This window comes from Leopardus geoffroyi, chromosome D1 (assembly GCF_018350155.1).
Source record: "Leopardus geoffroyi isolate Oge1 chromosome D1, O.geoffroyi_Oge1_pat1.0, whole genome shotgun sequence".
Classification (NCBI taxonomy): Eukaryota; Metazoa; Chordata; class Mammalia; order Carnivora; family Felidae; genus Leopardus; species Leopardus geoffroyi.
The window spans coordinates 68,496,857-68,514,823 of NC_059329.1; the positions used below are offsets into that span (position 1 = coordinate 68,496,857).

The following is a 17,967-nucleotide window of genomic DNA, read 5'->3' on the forward strand; positions in this document are numbered from 1 at the left end:
GTTTCATGAGTGAGATTTGGAAAAATAACTATTGCATAATTTGTTTAGTATAAAACAGAGCACAATGCTGACAGAGGAGATTTAAGTACTCTGAAAACATTCTTAAAGAAGATGGTATGTTCAAACCGCAGCCCTACTCGCAGAAGCGATCTCAGTCCCAGACTTGAACCTGTCGGGAGAAGGAAGTTCCCATAAAGGGGGCAGAAGAGTGCCGCTCTAATGGAGGGTGTGTGTGTGTGTTTGGCGGGGGAGGTGCGTGGAGAGTGACACCGTTTCTCTGAGAAGAGGGCTGCCGCCTCCCCTCGCAGGAAATGGCCTTGAGGTCCCTCGAGCCGGGGCCATCAAGAGGGTAGGGAGAGGCGAAAAAGAAAACGCAGTTCCTTCAGGCTGGGGCCGCGTCTGAGGGCGGAGGCCGAGAGACCGCCCGTGACGCCTTCTCTTCCAGAAAGAGGCCAGGGCTATGTGAACAGGGGCTGAAGTTCAGCCGCTTTTCTAACGGGAAGGGAGAGCCGTATTGGGGGGGTGGTAGGGTCAAGAAGGAGTTTTCGGCTCGACTCTTTCCCTGGTGGGCAGCGGGTCCGAAGAGCCCCAGAAGGCATGGAGTATTCTGAGGCCTGGCCCTCTCCCTGCCGGCAGGGGGAGTCCCGAGATGGACGGTCCAGAATCCCTCCCACGAAAGGCGTTTGCAGGGCCGCTGAACCACTTTTGTACATCCCGGGGCTGAGTAAGAGCTGAGGTAATTAGACGCGAACGACAGCTGCCTCGGCACCTTGGGCGCCTGGCGCGGGGCTGGGAGCCCGACGGTCCGAATTCTCGCGAGAGCGGCCGCCGCCATTTTTCCATTGATTGCAGCGGGCTGGGGGAGGGGCCGACGACGAAGGCGACGGCGGCGGCGGCGGCTGCGGCGGCAGCGGCGGAGCAGCCGTGGGTCGGTGTCTGCGCGCTGGTGTCTGAGGCCCAGGCTGAGGCCTCCGCGGTTGCCGGAACGCAGACGGTGGAGAGGATGACTGCCACTGCCATTCTCTCCTGAGTTAGAAAGCCGCCACCACCCTGCCCCCTCCCCCGGCCGGGCAGAGAGGAGCGGCCGGAGTCTGAGCCATGGTGCCCGGCGAGGAGAACCAACTGGTCCCGAAAGAGGTGAGGGGCCAGCGGAGGAGGCTAGGCCCGAGGCCTGCGTCCGCTCGAGGCAGAGCAGGCCCGGGCGAGGGGTCGGCTGCGGGCCCAGCTCTTGTGCGGGCCTGGCTGTGAGGGAAGGAGGAGGTGTGTGGTGGGGGCTGTACGGTGGGTGCGGTGAGCAGTTGGGAGACCTGACTGGATCTAAGGGGCCTGGGGAGTCGAGACCTCCTTTCTCGCGTTTGTCGGGCTGGACAAATAAAGGAGCGGAGTGGAAGGGATCAGGTCCAGCTTTGGGGGAGAAAGTGGCCTTTTAAGTACTTATTTAACATGTTGAGCCAACGTAATTTTGAAGACAAAATTCTGTAACAGTTGGTAATGGGCACGACAGGGTGACGGTGCTTCTTCTGGTTTTGACAGTGGCAGTGTGTAGCTTTCAGGGCTTGTGAAATCTACACCCAACTTGAGATCTGTGGGAGGACAGAGTTAACTGTTAGGACTTTTTTGAACTCCTGTTACTCGGTAAATACTGTTGGCCTGCCTAAATGGGGCCTATCGAAGATCGTTGAAAAAGTTAATGTGACTTTCATGTAAAGGTAAGAGATAGCCGAACATTACCATATGGAGAGCTGAACTACTTTTTGTAGTTGGGTTGTGTATGCTAGTTTGGGTGACTTCTTGAATTCTTAAAAGCAAGTGATATGAGAAGCCTTGACATCTTGGCTTCTCTTGAATAGTAGTAGAAGGTTAATGGTAGAATCCAGCACTGGCCAGTGAATTTCAACATATTAATAGTATCTCTGTTGGCTTTATAAATATCTTCAGCGTATCCAAATGTGTATTTTTAACTGGTTAATCATCAGGCTAATGCTTTGGATTTTTATTCTCATATACCTTAAATAGAGGCAGTGTCTTTTTGAAATGAGCTGTGTAGAATCTTGGTATTTGTAAGTGATGTTCCTTAAAAATTCTTAGTTGCTTTTTTAGTTGCTTTGTAGCACTTGGTTGTTACTTAAGCAAGCTCTGACACTGCAAAAGTGATATTAGAGTTATTTATGATAAAAATATTTTTCTAACGTTGTCAGATGATATTGTTTTGCAAGCACAGTTTTTTAAAAACTCCGGTATCATGTGTCAGTATTTATTCATCGAACATCACAAACTCTGTGCAAAGTGGCTAAGCAGATAAATTAATCAGAATTCTTCCTTGGGAGCTTTCAAAGCTACTAAGAAAGAGAACACTGGTAATGTTCCTTGAGCTTCATTTAGGGGAGAGGTACCTTATTACCTAAGTAACTCTTATGCAAGGATCAAAGTAATAGTTGCTATAAGAAAGGTACAACATGCATTTTCTTTTAGAGGTACATACTGCTGGTTTTCATTCTTACAAAAACCAAAGTTAGTCCTTTCTTAATTTTTTGACCATTAGAAAAATATAATATAGGTGAAACGTTAAGAAAATGCAACATCAGATTTCCCTGATTGGTGTATAAAAAACACGTTATGGATATATAACTTCGCAGGAAAATATCTGTTGTGTAAAAGCTGATACTGTAATGCTGCTTTTACCAAAGTTTGGATTTTAATTTCCTCTCCTTTAAGACTAACTCCTTTACCTAAGACTTAAAGCACATCCCAGTTTTTTCTTCTTCTATATTTTTTGGAACATATGCCTTCCCACCCCAACTCCCCATCATCTAGATTCATCTTCAGGCTGTTCTTTTTCCCTGGCTCTTCTCATGATTCCTGGAAGCATGCACAGTAGTCTCACATCTTAAGACTGTCACTTGAAGTTCTTGCCTTTTTAAGCTAGCTAGCTACCTAGTTCTTTTTTGATAGCCATACTCTTTCTGAATTCTTCTTACTTGCTTCTCTTCCTTGGGTGTTCTGTTGCATTTGCTTTTGGTGATACTGTACTTTTTTGTTTTTTTCCCTATCTGTTTGTCTTATCTGCCTGCTCATTTAGTCAATGCCTTTTCTGTGTCCTTAATTATCACTTCTGTCTTTGTCATCTCCTGTCTGGTCATTGTAGTAGGAATAGAATTATACAGTGCTAACGCTGAGGGAGAGTATAGTGATCATCTAGTAACTTACATCCCTTTACTTTAGAGATGAGGACATAGGGCCAGAGGATTGAAAGTGACTTGTTTAGGATCACATGAGTAAATTAGAGGGTGAGGACTAGAACTCACATCCCTGCACTGTTCCTTGATTATATTCTAATTTATAGATCCCTCTGTGTAACCTGGAGGGTCTGGAAGAGTAGTGTGTAACTAAATAAATTTGCTATGTGAAAATAAATTGTAGAATTAAAAAAAAAAAACTTGCTTTGGTTCTAATGGCTTATTAACAATCTAGAGGATTCTGTTTTTGTTTGTTTCGTTTGTCTTTAGGACCTTTGTATGGGGAACCTCTTACCTCTACTAGATTTAGATCTTGGTTCGGTGTGTGCATTCATGCATGTGTGTAGTTGTTGAATGAATAATATATTATTCTCATCCCTGAAGCTCCAGGACAAATGTATTGTAGACCACTCCAGAGAAGGCAGCTTAGTGTAGTACAGGTATTGGTAAACCCTGTGGGTCAAATCCAGCTCGTAGCCCGTTTTTGTATGGCTGTTATTGTAAAAAAATAAATAGAATAATTTGTGCCACATGAAAATATATGAAATTCACGTTTAGTATTTATAAATAAAATTTTACTGGAACACAGCCATGCCATTTATTTACTGTTGTCTGTGGCAATAGGAGAGTTGAGTAGTTACTGTAGATGCTGTCTACAGGATAAATTTGAAACTACTTAGCTTTGTATTCAAGGCCTAGTACAGTTGATTCTGGCCACAACCTTCCTTTTCAGCTTATCTCTTCTCCCATGAAACAAGTTTTTAATGCAGCCAAACGGGTTTCTCTGTAACTTGCTTTTTACTTCTATTTGTACTATCCCCTCTTTGCTACTTCTTTGTTCAGACTCTTTGTATACATTTTTCCTTAAACACCCCATAGCTCATTTATTGTAAAAATCTTTTTATGACCATTTTAACCTTAGGGATTTCTCCTTAGGAGACCTTTACATATGACTGGAATTCATTTGGCAACTAATGAATAGTGCTTGGTGACATCTATTATAGTCTCAAACTGTAATATACATTTTTATATTATTATTTTTTAATGTTTGTTTATTTTTGAGAGAGAGAGAGACAGAGTGTGAGCAGGGGAGGGGTAGAGAGAGAAGGAGGCACAGGATCTGAAGCAGGCTCCAGGCTCTGAGCTGTTGGCACAGAGCCCGATGTGGGGCTCAAACTCACAAACCATGAGATCCTGACCTGAGCTGAAGTCGGACACTTAAGCGACTGAGCCACCCAGGTGCCCCCACATTTTTATATTATTTTTTATGAATTCCTTGGCAGCAGAGATCTTTGTGTGTGTTTCTCAGTTTTCTGTTTTTGTGTACATTATAGGTCTAGGACAGTATCCTTTCTGGAACATATATTCAGTAATATTCATTGATGTGGTGACAGCGTTGTAAAGAAACCTAGAATTCTAACCAATTATCCCCTACTTGGATGTTTTCCACAGCACCGTTGGCAAGCTGTTTTCCAACCTTTGCTTGAACATTTTCATGACTAATCTCTGATAACATCTTTGCCTTAGAAAAGATGTTATTTTAAGTTTTTGAGCTGAGAGAAGTCTAGACCTCTATACCTGCCATTTTTTGATGATTGCCTTTGGACAACAGAGAAATCCTAAATCATTTCCCATAGGATAGCTTTTTCTCATTGTTGAAGATGTGAGAGGGGAGTAGGAAGTCAGTCCTCTTTTCTACAATCTGAGCGTCCTCAGTTCTTTAACTTTTTCTCAGTTGCTCTCTTTTAAACACAGTCCAGCGTTTTTAGTATCCCTCCTAAATTATTGTACCTAGAGAAGAGCAAAGAGAGTGTGATCTGTTCATTGTGGTTAACAGTAAAGCTTTTCACCTCACTTTTTCATTCTATTCTATCTCTTTGAATTGTATTAATATTGGCTTTCAGATCTCTTGCTTTTACTATTATCCCAATTTTTATTTATTGCTTTGTTGCTTTTATTATTCTCCTTCTTTATAAGGATTTGTGACACTAATATTTATTGAGTCCTCACTGTGCATATTACTGTACTGTGACATGTAAGGAATGTGTAGAGGAAATAAGAGAGATTCATTTTTTCCCTCAAGTGTCTTATGTGTAATTAAGGATAAGGTACATATTTACTAATGGTTTAACCATGGTACTTAAAGTGATGTCCAGAGTGTATAAATGTAGAGAAGATGGAAAAGTGAAAGAAAAGACAAAAGAGTATTTAGTTTCATATCTCAGTGCATTTCTTTCTCTCTCTTTTCCATGCAGTAACTACTGCTTCTATATGGAACTAATGGTGGTGATAGTAATAACCAATATTTATGGAACATTTATTGTATGTCAGATGCTGTTATATGTGCTTTGTATATATTACCTCATTTGAGCTTCACAGTGACCTCACATATGAGGTCTTATATGAAGACCATTGATATTGACAACTCTCAAAACATTATTTTTTTTTTTTTTAACGTTTTTGTTTATATTAGAGAGAGAGAGAAAGAGAGAGAGAGAGCTTGAGCCGGGGAGGGACAGAGAGACTGAGACAGAATCTGAAGCATGCTCCAGGCTCTAAGCTGTGAGCTGAGAGCTGTTAGCACACAGTTGGATGCAGGGCTCGAACCCACGAGCAGTGGGATCGTTACCTGAGCCGAAGTCAGATGCTTAACCAGCTGAGCCACCCACCCAGGCTCCCTGAGAACTCCCAAAACATTAAAACAACTTATTTTTTATTTGTTACCTGTTTTTCTTTTATTCATTTATTTATTTTTGAGAGAGAGGGAGCACACAGGAGGAGAAGAGAGAGAGGGAAAGAGAGGGAGAGAGAGAGAGAACCCCAAACAGGCTCTGCTGTGTCAGCACAGAAGCCAATGCTGGACTCAAACTCACGAACCGTGAGATCATGACTTGAGCCGAAACGAAGAGCTGGACGCTTAACTGACTGAGCCACCCAAGCACCCCTCTATTATCTGGTATTTAATAAAATCCATCAGTATTTACTACGGTCAATGTCAAATGAATATTCTTTTAATTTTATGTTTCCTAATTACTTGAGGAAATATGCTGCGATGATCTTTCTTGGTTTTGGCTGTTCTTTAAAAATTAGCCTTTAAAAAAAATATTTGGAGTATTGATTTTCCTTTACCAGTAAAAGGCAGTTTGGTAGTTATGTCAAGTAACAACCGTGGTTTACATATATTGGAGTGTTTAATAAAAATCATTAGTATTTCAGACACCATTGGGGAAATGTCCACTTAATAAAGCAAAAAAACTGAATGCAGTTGTGTATGATTCCAAATTTGTCAGGGAAAGAATGGACAATTTAGGGTTATGCGCACTTAAAGATTAGAAGGAATACTCTAAGATAATAATTATTGTTCTTGGATATCTGGATCATTGAGCTATATTTAGATTTTCTTTACATAGTTCAACAATGGGCATGTACAGTACTAAAAAAAAGAAATTTAAATGAACTAATTGTAGTTTTTGAGGTAATTTTTGGTATTATATTGTTTTTTATGCTGATTTTTATCTTTTCCCTCTCTTCTTGCTCTGTGTATTTGCCACAGAGTAATCTGATCCACTTGCGTGGCTTCAGCCTTTCATTGTAATATACCCATTTCTGTCTCCAGTCCTGACCTCTCTTCTAGATTCAGATTTCCACCTGCATACTCGATATCTCTAGTTGGTTGTACTCTTAAGGCCCACAAATTGAATGTAGGTAATATCAAGATCTTTTCTATCTCTCTCGTCATGTTCTCCTCTCAACACTTTTCTTTCCTGTTCTGTTCAGTTAGTGTTGTCAGCATCTATTGATTTGCTTAAGTTGGGAGATTTTTTTTTGACTCCTCCTTTTTCCTTTTTCTTATATTTAAATTAGTTCATCACTTGTATCCTTACTTTTCACTTTGTGGCTCTGCCTCTGTTTTCTCATTCAAATGTATTCCTGCTAAGTGGTTTTTTTTTTTGTTTTTTTTTTTTTGACCTGTAGGCTGTTCTCTTTCCTAAGCTGTCCTCTCCACAACGTCAGTTAGTTTCTAAAACAGGTGAATTTATGATTTACTTACTTTGAAAGTTTATAGTTACTACCCTCTGATTGCCAAGTGAATAATAGGTATTGTTTATAAACACTGTGTGCCAGACACTATGCTAAACAGTTTACATATGTTATCTTATTTAATTCCTGTAAGAGCCCTCTAAGACAGCTATTATTTTTCATTATCTTATAGATGAAGAAGGTAAGGTTTAAAGAGGTTGAGGACCTTGCTCAAAGTTATAAAGCTGTTTGGTTCTAAGTCTGCACGCATAGCCTTCACCAGTGAAAGTACTTCATAATCCAGCTTCAGTTGATTTTTTTTAAATTTAATTTTTATCAAAGTTATACATGCACACATTTAAAAGAGTTTAATAGTTCTGAAAGATTATTGACAAAACATAGTCGTTTGCAAATTCTCCTTCCCTTTTATTTCAGGCTCTTCAAAGACAACCACTTTCAACTCATTTTTTTGATGTTTATCTCCATATCTCAAAATAGCATGCTAGTAGTGTTCCTTCTTGGGTTTTCAGTTTAAGGCATTATCTACTGACTTCTTACAGTGGAAGATACGGTTTACTGCTCTCCCCAGCCACTCAGAGACACATTTCTCAATCCTGCTTAATCTTCCCGGTATTGTCATATTGTAAGTACTTTGGTTACATCAGTACTCAATGTGACTATAAGCTATTCATAGTTGAGCCCTGAAGGTTGCTGTGATTATTTTCCTTTCTAGTACATCTTGTTTTCCCTGAGTTAATGGTTTTTGTTTTTATTTTAAATTGGCTTTTGTTTGGTTTTCTGTGTACTTCATTTAGCCAAGGGGTTCTCAACAGGGGGCAACCTAGTGGACATTTGGCAGTGTTGGGTGGGTGGAAGGAGGGCAGGGAGTGTGCTACTGATATCTAGTAGTGGAAGCCAGCTGTGCTGCCAAACATCATCCTATACTGCACAGGACATCCTCAACAAAGAATTACGTGGCTCAAAGTGTCACTAGTGACACTGTTGAGAAACTGTGATTTAGTCCAAACTCTCTCTCAAGTGTGTAAATCCCGTCTTATTTTGTTCAAACCTACTAATTTTTTATTTACATTTTTTTGAATTGCAGCTGTTGTCTTAGATTTGCCTTTACTGTCATCTTAGTAGACCCCCTCAGGTCTCTCTTGTATTGGGTCTCCTCGTTCTGTATCTGATGTCTTCTTTCTTTGCTTGTTTTCTCATTTTGGAGGACCACTTTCAGTAGTGGTCTCTGGATGAGATACAATTTTTCCCAGACCTCACATGCCTGAAAATGTTTCTTTTCTCTTGCTTTATAGAGTTTGGCTGGACAGAGAATTCTTGGTTAGAAAAAAATTTTCTCTCAGAATTTTGCAAACATTGCTCCGCTGTTTTCTTTTTTTCAGTGTTGCTGTTGAGGCATCAGATGCTTAGAAGATTCTTTCCCACTATTTTGAAACTTTTTTTTTTCCTTTCTGGAAGCTTAGAGAATCTTTTTGCCTACAGTTCTGAAATTCCTGTATTATGTGCGGGAATAGGTATAGGTCTTTTGTAATCCATTTCTATTGAGTTCAGGGTAGTCTTATTCGTTCAGAAATGTATTTCATCAGTTCTGGGAAATTTCCTTAAATGTATTTTTTTCATTTCCTCCATTGGTTTTCTTTGTTCTCTCTTGAGTTCCTGTTGTTTAGTCGTTGGGCCTACTGACTGCTTTCTCTAATTTTCTTGTCTGTGTTCATCTATTTTCCATTTCTTTTTCCCTTGCTTTCTGGGAAAATTTTCTCAACTTTTATCTTACAGTTCTTCTCTTGAGGTTTTATTTCTGCCATCATATTTATAATTTCCAAGCACTCTTTTTATTTTTCCTGAAAAAATATTAAATATTCCGTTTCTGACTTGTGGATGCAATGCTTCTCTTATCCCTGTTGGGAAATTAGTATAGTTTTCCTCTCTGCGTATTCCCCCTTTCCTCCAGATTTCCTTTTTGTGTTTATTTGCTTGGGCTTTGTCTTTCATATGAGATGGCTGGTGATCCTTCCAAGTCAGCTCTTAAAAGAGGTGCCTTAAAAAGCTTCGAAGCCCTACAAGTGGGTGATTATGATTTTCCCTGTAGAGGGATATAGTTGAATAACTTCCTTGCAGATTACCAATGACACATCTTCTATCTTGTGCTGGACTGATTTCCCAGAAAAGGTTTCTGATCTTATGCCGGGAGAGAACAAGCTTGGGAGTTGAGTAGGAAAATCATTAAGAATGTAAAAGAATGTAAATACATTTTCATTTGTTCTCCAGGTTTCAGTATGGCATTCCTCACATTCATTTGAGCCTGGCGTCCTCTAGTGCAGAGACACCCTGTTTCATGCTCTCCGAGGTCATTTGGCCTTTTGCCAGGGAGGGTCAAGGAGTAAAAGAGGGGCCTGGGTGTTCTCACTGCCTCTTAAATTTCAATCTGTTCTTCTAGTTTGGACCCCACCCTTATTCCCACGGTGTCTGAAAATGCCAGCTTCTGTGCCTTTTAGGGTTTTTTTTTCCCCTCCCATTTTCCTTTAAAGTATTTTGTAGAAAAGTTGGAAAAAGATTGGAGAATTCTCATATACGTTTCACCGAGCTTCTCTTCATGTTAACATCTTATGTAACTATGAACACTTATCAAAAGTAAGAAATTAACCAGATTTAACTAGTTTTTCCACTAATGGGCTTTTTTTGTTCCAAGATCCAAATTCTTGATCCTATGCTGCATTCTGTTGTCTTGTCTCCTTAGTTTCCTTTTATCTGCGACGATCCTCACCTTTTCCTTCTTTCATTGACCTTGACACTTTTGAACAGTTATTTTGTATAATGGCCCTTAATTTGGGTTTGTCTGACATTTTCTCATGATTTATGACCTCTCTCATGAGGTTAGGAATTAAAGAGAGGGATATTACAGATGTGATGTGTCCTCAGTACATCATATGGGAGGTCTTGGGGAATATGATGTACTGCTAGTGATGCGTTAACCTTGATCTCTTGGGTATGGTGTCTGCTGGGTTTCTCCACTTGTAAAGTTACTATTTTCCTCTTTAGTAATTATTAAATATTGGAGAGTATGTAGTTAGCTTGTTTCTTTTTAAACTTATTCTGCCTACTAATTTTTAGCATCCATGTATGGATCTTGTCTTATTACTGGTGCATTCTAATAGCAGTTTTCTATTTTCCTCATTATTTCTGTGTTTATTCATTGGAATTCTGTGAAGAAGAGTTATCCCTATTCTCCATATATCTACTTATATGTTTATATCGATATAGACTTCTGGGTATTTATTGTATTCTTTCAGTTATAACCCAATACTATTTTATTTGCTTTGTTTTTTAAGCTGTTCCAGTCTTGGCCAGGGAAGCTCTTTCTGGTTGGCATTGGTGTGTTCATCCTTGCTTTTTGAGCACTTAACTTACTTTCTGGCACCACAGTATGCCTTAGCCCGTGGTATATTTTCTCTGCCTCAACCCTGGAAACATCACTTCTGGGAGTATAGGAGGTCTTTTGGTATAAATGTAAGTCTGATATAAACCAGGTGTCTGGTTTTCTTTTAAGCTAATGTAGAATTCAGCCTCTTCAGATGTAGAGTCATTACCATTTGATCTGCTTTCTGGTTTCTAAAACCATGTTTCTGGTTTCTTACAGGTTTAGGCTCTCCAAAATATTTCTTTACTCTTATTTTAGCAATATCTTGAGAAGCTGCAGAGCTAAATGCTTATATGTAATCAGTCTATCCTCTTTAACCTCTTTAATCAGTCTATCCTCTTTAAATTCCTAACTTAATGTTTTTGTCTTCTGCCCAGGCCAGTTTTGTTTTAGCCACATTTGACTGTATTAGTTGCTGTTCCTAGATGAGTCGTTTGCTTTCATGTGTCAATTCTGTGCCCTGCCCTGAGTGCATAGTATGAAGTACTTTTTTATCATCTGGTTCCTAGGGAGTTTTAAATGGGTGAACTTGGATTTTACATGAAAACTACTATTTAAGTACTTTTTTAGGGTTTCCTCTTTTTTATTTTCCATTTCTTTTGCTTAGTCACATAAACTTTTTGCATCTTAGTGTTGAGGTACCACAATTTTTTGCTGAAATGGAAGGGAGAGAGCCAGTACATTTCTGGGGTACTAGAGTACCATGGTAGCCCAACTTGGAAAGAAAAAATTGTATTGAAAATAGGGTGTTGTGAAAAACATAGTATTAAATTGTATATTTAAATATCTATTGTAAATTAAGTTTCCAGAAGACATCCACTTTTAAAATGGATTCATTTTTGTAAATGTTTATTTATTTATTTTGAGAGAGAGACAGACCGTGAGTGGAGGAGGGACAGAGAGAGATACAGAATCCGAAGCAGGCTCCAGGCTCTGAGCTGTCAACACAGAGCCCGTTGTGGGGCTTGAACCACAAACCATGAGATCATGACCTGAGCTGGAATCAGATGCTTAACTGACTGAGCCATCCAGGCACCCTATTTGTGTGTGTGTGTGTGTGTGTGTGTGTGTGTGTGTGTGTGTGTGGTTTATTACACAGATTTTAAAGTGTTCTGTCCAGATACTGTTAGCTTAAAACCTAATTTTGTACAAACATTCTCCATTGTACAAAGTCTCTGGGGCAAAATGATTGTGATTGGCAGTGATGGCAAATGATTAGCAAAAATGACATAATCCTCCACATCAGGATTCTTAAAGAGCACACCTTTCTCCTGAGCATTATTTGGTATTTATATGGTGGAAGAAGGGGTGGATATAAGTGTAGTGTAAGTAAACAGAGGTCTTCTTTCTGTCTTACTGCATACTTCTGTTTACTTTATCTCTAGGTGTGGAAGCAATAACAACTGCTATATTCTTTTGTTTAGTAGGACCAAACTGAACCGTGCATACGTAAAGTAGCCATGGATATGAATATTTTCATTTACGTAAAACTTGCTACAGCCCACTGTTGAGAGATTACTGTTTTTATGAAAATTACTGAGATATATGTCTTGAATTTTGATGTTTTTTGAAAAACATGCTTTTAAAATTTTATCCTACCAGCAAAATCTAGCCCCTCTTACTTCCTACAAGAAACTGTCCTGATTCTTCTCTTTCAACCAGATTGCATTTCCCTAACCCTGAAACCCATTGCACTGTATCTTTTGGCATTTGAAAATTATACCCCCTTATTATAAGTTACATGTTACTGCGTTAATACCTTTATTAGATTAGAAACTCTTCTAAGTCAGGAGATGACAGCCAGAGTGCCCGGGTTTAAATACTAAGCTTTGTGACCTTGGGCAAGTTACTTAGCTTCTTGGTACCTTAGTTAAATGAGGATACTAGTAACTACCTCCTAGGGTTGTTGGGAACATGAAATGAGTTAATACATGTCTTGCATATAATAAGCACTCTATAAATGTGCAGTAGGTATCATTTTTGTTGATACCTTCATTATGTTATTGCTTGCATCCTATATTCTTTCTAGGGGCCAGCACATTTATTGTTGTCCAATAAATAGTTATTGATGAAATGAAATTGTATTTTAGTTATTAAATGTACTAGTCAGTATGGTTACAGTTCTGATTATGACCTGTCAGCTAAATGTCTTTATGTGTTTGCACAAATCCTAAATGATTGTTTGATTTGATAGGTTCTTTTATATCCTGAAATATTGCTGGTATGAATATACTGCTATTCTTAGTGTTTTGAAAACTGAAACATGTAACAGAGTACAAATACTAGAAACAAATTTTTGAGTCTAATGAGGTTCTGACAAAAATCAGTTTAGTATGTATAGGTATTTGTCAGGATACCTTATGGGATTAACAAATTAGTACTTTGTAAGATTTAGTGTGAAATGTTATTTTAAAGCAGGATCCATGTTAAGAGTAGTTTGTTTCTGGGGCGTCTGGGTGGTTCAGCCGCTTAAGCGTTGACTCTTGATTTCGGCTCAGGTCATGATCTTATGGTTCGTGAGTTCGAGCCCCACTTTGATCTCTGTGCCTGCAGTGTGGAGTCTGCTTGGAATTCTCAGTCTCCTTCTCTCTCTCTTTCAAAATAAATAATAAACATCACAAGAAAATAATAGTTTGTTTCTGAAAGAACTTTATGTGTTCGATAATTCTGATTTTCTGTAACTCTAGAGTAGTACCAATTGACATGGATGGAAGAGACTGTTGCTGTCAGTTGTATATTGATTGTGCTGTAGATTTGATCCTGTGTAGTTGACTGCTATGAGACTTGCAGCTTTCAAATATCAGCATAACATGCTTGTATTCAATAAATACAGTGGCTTCCCAGTAGAGAGGAATTAAGGGCTATTAAGTGACATAATTAAGAAAAGGTTTGGAATTTAAATCTTTCTGTATATAGTGAATCCAGTACCTTTGTTAAGATTATAGATTTAGCTTTAGGAAGACCATGGACCTCATTTATGACTTAAGTGAAATTTTCTAGTATAATCAAAGCATTGTAGTCTGACTATAAATACCTTTCTTGTTTCAAATGATACTTAGCTATTTTTATTTAATCATAAATATCCTTTTTCAATAGCTCCTGATGCACAATTCATTCATTCAGTTAAGCACTGAGTTAGTAGCTGCTAGGAGTCAGATTCAAAGATAAATAAGGAACCTGACCTAGTTCTAGAGGCTAGCCCAGTTAATTTAGTTAGAGGGAATAGTGTTTAAAACACAAACGTTTGTAATATATTTTAAGGAAGTGAGAAAAAGTTTAGGGTACATGCATAGGTTGTCTGGGATTCAGTAGGAGAAGATGGTTCTGGAAGGTTGTGTCTTAAAATGCTGAAGGCTCTGTATGCCTATAAGGAGGTTAGATTTTTTATTGTGTATACATTAGGGGGCAGGAAAAAGTTTTTCCCAGAAAAAGTTAACAGGTTTGTTTATAATTGTTAGAAAGCTTAATTCCTGAAACTCGTTCACTGAAACATTTTTTACTTGTGTGAATGTTTTATGTCCCTGCATTAGTGTGAAAAATCTACACACAAATGAAGATGGAAGAATTGGAACTTGCTAATACCTTATTCTCTTGTTTTTGTTTTTTCATTTGCAGTTGTTTAATTAGGTACTTTTTTGTTTTTTAAGAACGAAGTATTTCCCATCATAATGCATCCTAGGTGCATTTCCCGCATATGAGTTGTGCTGGCAGAATATCTTTTGGCATAATTGTTATATTTTTATATGGATAACCCACAGGTAGGTGTCTTCAAATATGCTAAATAGATAGGTTTCATTTGCCTTCAGAAAGTGCTAGGAGAGCTACACTCTGGCAGTATAGATCTGTTTTGAAGTCCTAAGCAATTTCTCACACTCGATGCTAGAAGGGAAGTTTGCAAGTGAGAAGTTCAGTGTTCTGATTTTCACTGACAGTACAAGGCTTATAACAATGTGGTTTCTTCACATAAGACACATTTTTGTGAGTGACTTTTGTAGTTGGTTGCTTCCTGAGTGCTTTAGCACTGATCTGTTTGCAGGCATTAGGCTTGGTAGAGATGCTGATATAGAGAACTCCAGTGTTTACCACCCTTCCTATTGGCTGAAGCTCAGGAGGTAGAGGTAGCACTGGTGTTGGAGAATAATGACTCTCATGATGACTGTCATGTTGGCAGCCACACAACTGAGAATACCACAAAGAATGTTTTTAATTAGGGGATTAGTGAAATCATTCCAAGGATATCCCCAATGTTCCAAATAAAATTAAGACTTTAATTCTTAACCACAGGGAGCTCTTGATATAGCCCTGGTTGTGGGTTGCATTAAAAAGTAGAATTTTTGGGGGCGCCTGGGTGGCTCAGTTGGTTGAGCGTCCGACTTTGGCCCAGGTCATGATCTCGCGGTCTGTGGGTTCGAGCCCCGCATCGGGCTCTGTGCTGACAGCTCGGAGCCCGGAGCCTGTTTCAGATTCTGTGTCTCCCTCTCTCTCTGACCCTCCCCTGTTCATGCTCTGTCTCTCTCTGTCTCAAAAATAAATAAACATTAAAAAAAAAAAATTTAAAAAAAAAAGTAGAATTTTTGACTCGCCTCCTAAAAGGTGTGTATTGCTTTACTAAATATAAACTGAATTTATATACATTTATTCCATTTTATTGATATAAAATGTCTACCCTTTTATGTGTTTAGGTGTTTTAATTTTTTTTAAGTTCATTTATTTATTTTGAGAGAGAGAGACAGCAAGAGAGAGTGTGGGAGAGGGGCAGAGAGAGAGAGAGAGAGGGAGAAAGAGAATCCCAAGCAGCCTCCATGCTGTCAGTGAAGAGCCCAACATGGGGCTCGATCTCACAAATCATGAGATCATGATAAGGTGTTTTAATATTATTGCCTTTAATTTTGAGTTTATACCAAGTTGTGTAATTTGTTACATTATGTTTATTTATAGTACTTTGTGGTAATGAAAGAGAATTGGTGAAAAATTAGATACCCAGTGATGAAGTTTCTTATTAAAAGACATTTGAGAAATATTACTGCTTTAATTTTGACATTTTAAATATACATGTCTTGTAATATTTATTTATCATTACGTTATTTACCATTAACATGGCACAAATACAGACACAGAATAGACACAGAAAGAAATAGACACAGAAAATGTTTCTACAATTCAGTAATATGATTTAATATAGAAAGGATGTAGTAGTTAGGTATTACATCCCCTTCGTTTTTAGATTAGAAAAACAAAAAGGCCGTACAAGCTCAGTAACTTACTCAAGGTCTCCTCTAGTGGAAGAACTTGAATGAAACTTTTTTTTTTCTTTAAGTTTATTTATTTATTTTGAGAGACAGGGGAGGGGTAGAGAGAGAGAATCCCAAGCAGGCGTCACACTGGCAGTGCAGAGCCCGATGTGGGGATTGAACTCATGAACCGTGAGAACATGACCTGAGCTGAAGTCAGATGCTTAACAAACTGAGCCACCCAGGCACCCCAAACCGAACTTTTCTTTTAAAGTCAGGTTTACTGAGGTATAATTTATATAGTAAAATTTGCCCTTTATGGTATACAGTTTTGTGAATTTTGACAAACTGATAGGATTGTATAGCCACCACTACAGTCCAGATATTGAATATCTCCATTACCTTAAGAGAGTGTTCTCATGCCCCAGTCCCCACCTCCACCTGCCACTGCCCCCATACATGTTCAGGGCCTACAACCACTGATCTCTGTCCTCATATTTTGCCTTTCTAGAATATCATATAAATAGAATTCATATAGTATGTAGCATTTGGAGTCTTCTTTCCTCTAGTATAAAACTATCAGAGTCGTCCATATTGTTTAAGGTATCAGTAGTCTTCCTTATTGCCAAATGCAACCGTTGTTCATCCATTCACCATCTAATGGACATTTGAGTTGTTTCTAGTTTTTGGTGATTCTGAATAAAGCTGCTACAAATAGTTGCGTACTGTGTTTTGGGTGGTAAGTACATATCTAACCTTGTAAGACACTGCCAAACTCTTTCCTGAAATGGCTGTACTGTTTTGCATTTGGATCAGCAATGTATGAGCATCTTAGTTGCTCTACATCCTTCCTTGTTGGTACTTGGCAGTTTCAGGGGGCCGGGGCGGGGGGGGGGGGGGTTGTTTGTTTAGTTTTTGCTCTGTTTTTTTTTTAACCATTCTACATTCTCGTAAGTGTGTCGTGATGTCTTTGTGGTTTAATTTGCATTTCTGTAATGACTAATGATGTATAGCATCTTTTCATGTCCTTGAGGATTTTTATTAAGGATTTTATTATTTTCATGTCCTTGAGGATTTTATTAATTTTTATTGATAAGAAAATATACTTTATGCAATTATTACATTTGCTAGGTACTGATAGGAGAGAGAGAAGATAGAAGAGTACCTGTTCATGAGGAGTTTATGATTTACAAAGGGAAAACTGGTAATTACGTTAAATGGTCATGGCTGTTTGATAACCCAGTTCACATAGTCCCTGGTCTGATGAAAGGAAACGGTTGGGGAATCAGAAAACTCAGTGATTTGACTTTGCCTTAGTCTCTTAACCTTTCTCGGTCTTTTTTATCTTCTTTTAAATGAGGGAGTTGGACCAGATAAGGTATAAGATTTATCTCTATAAGTCTACATAAACTAGGAGGAGGTAGGAGTCTATATAAAGTAGGAGGTGTTTTTACTACTTTTATTTAAAAAAAAATTTTATTAAAAAAAAAATTTTTTTTTAACGTTTTTTATTTATTTTTGAGAGAGAGAAAGCGTGAGTGGGGCAGGGCAGAGAGAGAGGGAGACACAGAATCCAAAGCAGGCTCCAGGCTGTGAGCTGTCAGCACAGAGCCCAATGTGGGGCTTGAACCCCTGAACCATGAGATCATGACCTGAGCCGAAGTCGGACACTTAAGCGACTGAGCCACCCAGGTGCCCCTGTTTTTACTACTTTTATAGTAGTAGGTTTTTAACTTTTGTAAGAAGGCCATGTAATCAGAAAACAAAAAATCTTTGTAGATTTTTCCTGTCTGATGAAGTTCATATTACCCAAAAAAGATAACCTTTTGAAATTTTAAATATTATAAATTATAATATAAATTTTAATACCTTTTGTGTGATATTATTATATTATAACCTGTAGGGTAATTTTCAAGATATTTTCTCTTGATCCTCAGAAAAACTATTTGTGGACCTTGAAAGTGAGAACTAAATGACTTGCATACAATTATACAGCTAAAAGAAAAGTAGCCACCTTGACCTGAGGGTTCTAGCCTTGATCTTT

The 17,967-nt window shown here is 38.5% G+C and overlaps 1 protein-coding gene across 2 annotated transcripts in view; it reads left to right on the forward strand.

Moving 5' to 3' along the window:
- Nucleotides 1–284: 284 nt before the first annotated feature.
- The window catches only part of USP47 (ubiquitin specific peptidase 47), a 107,516-nt gene continuing 89,833 nt past the window's right edge, over nucleotides 285–17,967 (forward strand). The window contains exon 1 of one of the 2 annotated variants that reach the window (XM_045484521.1): nucleotides 285–1,137. In XM_045484521.1, coding sequence (XP_045340477.1) covers nucleotides 1,099–1,137 — 39 coding nt within the window. In that variant the 5' untranslated portion in view covers nucleotides 285–1,098. The remainder of the gene's footprint in view (nucleotides 1,138–17,967) is intronic. The other variant, XM_045484520.1, reaches the window with a different exon arrangement.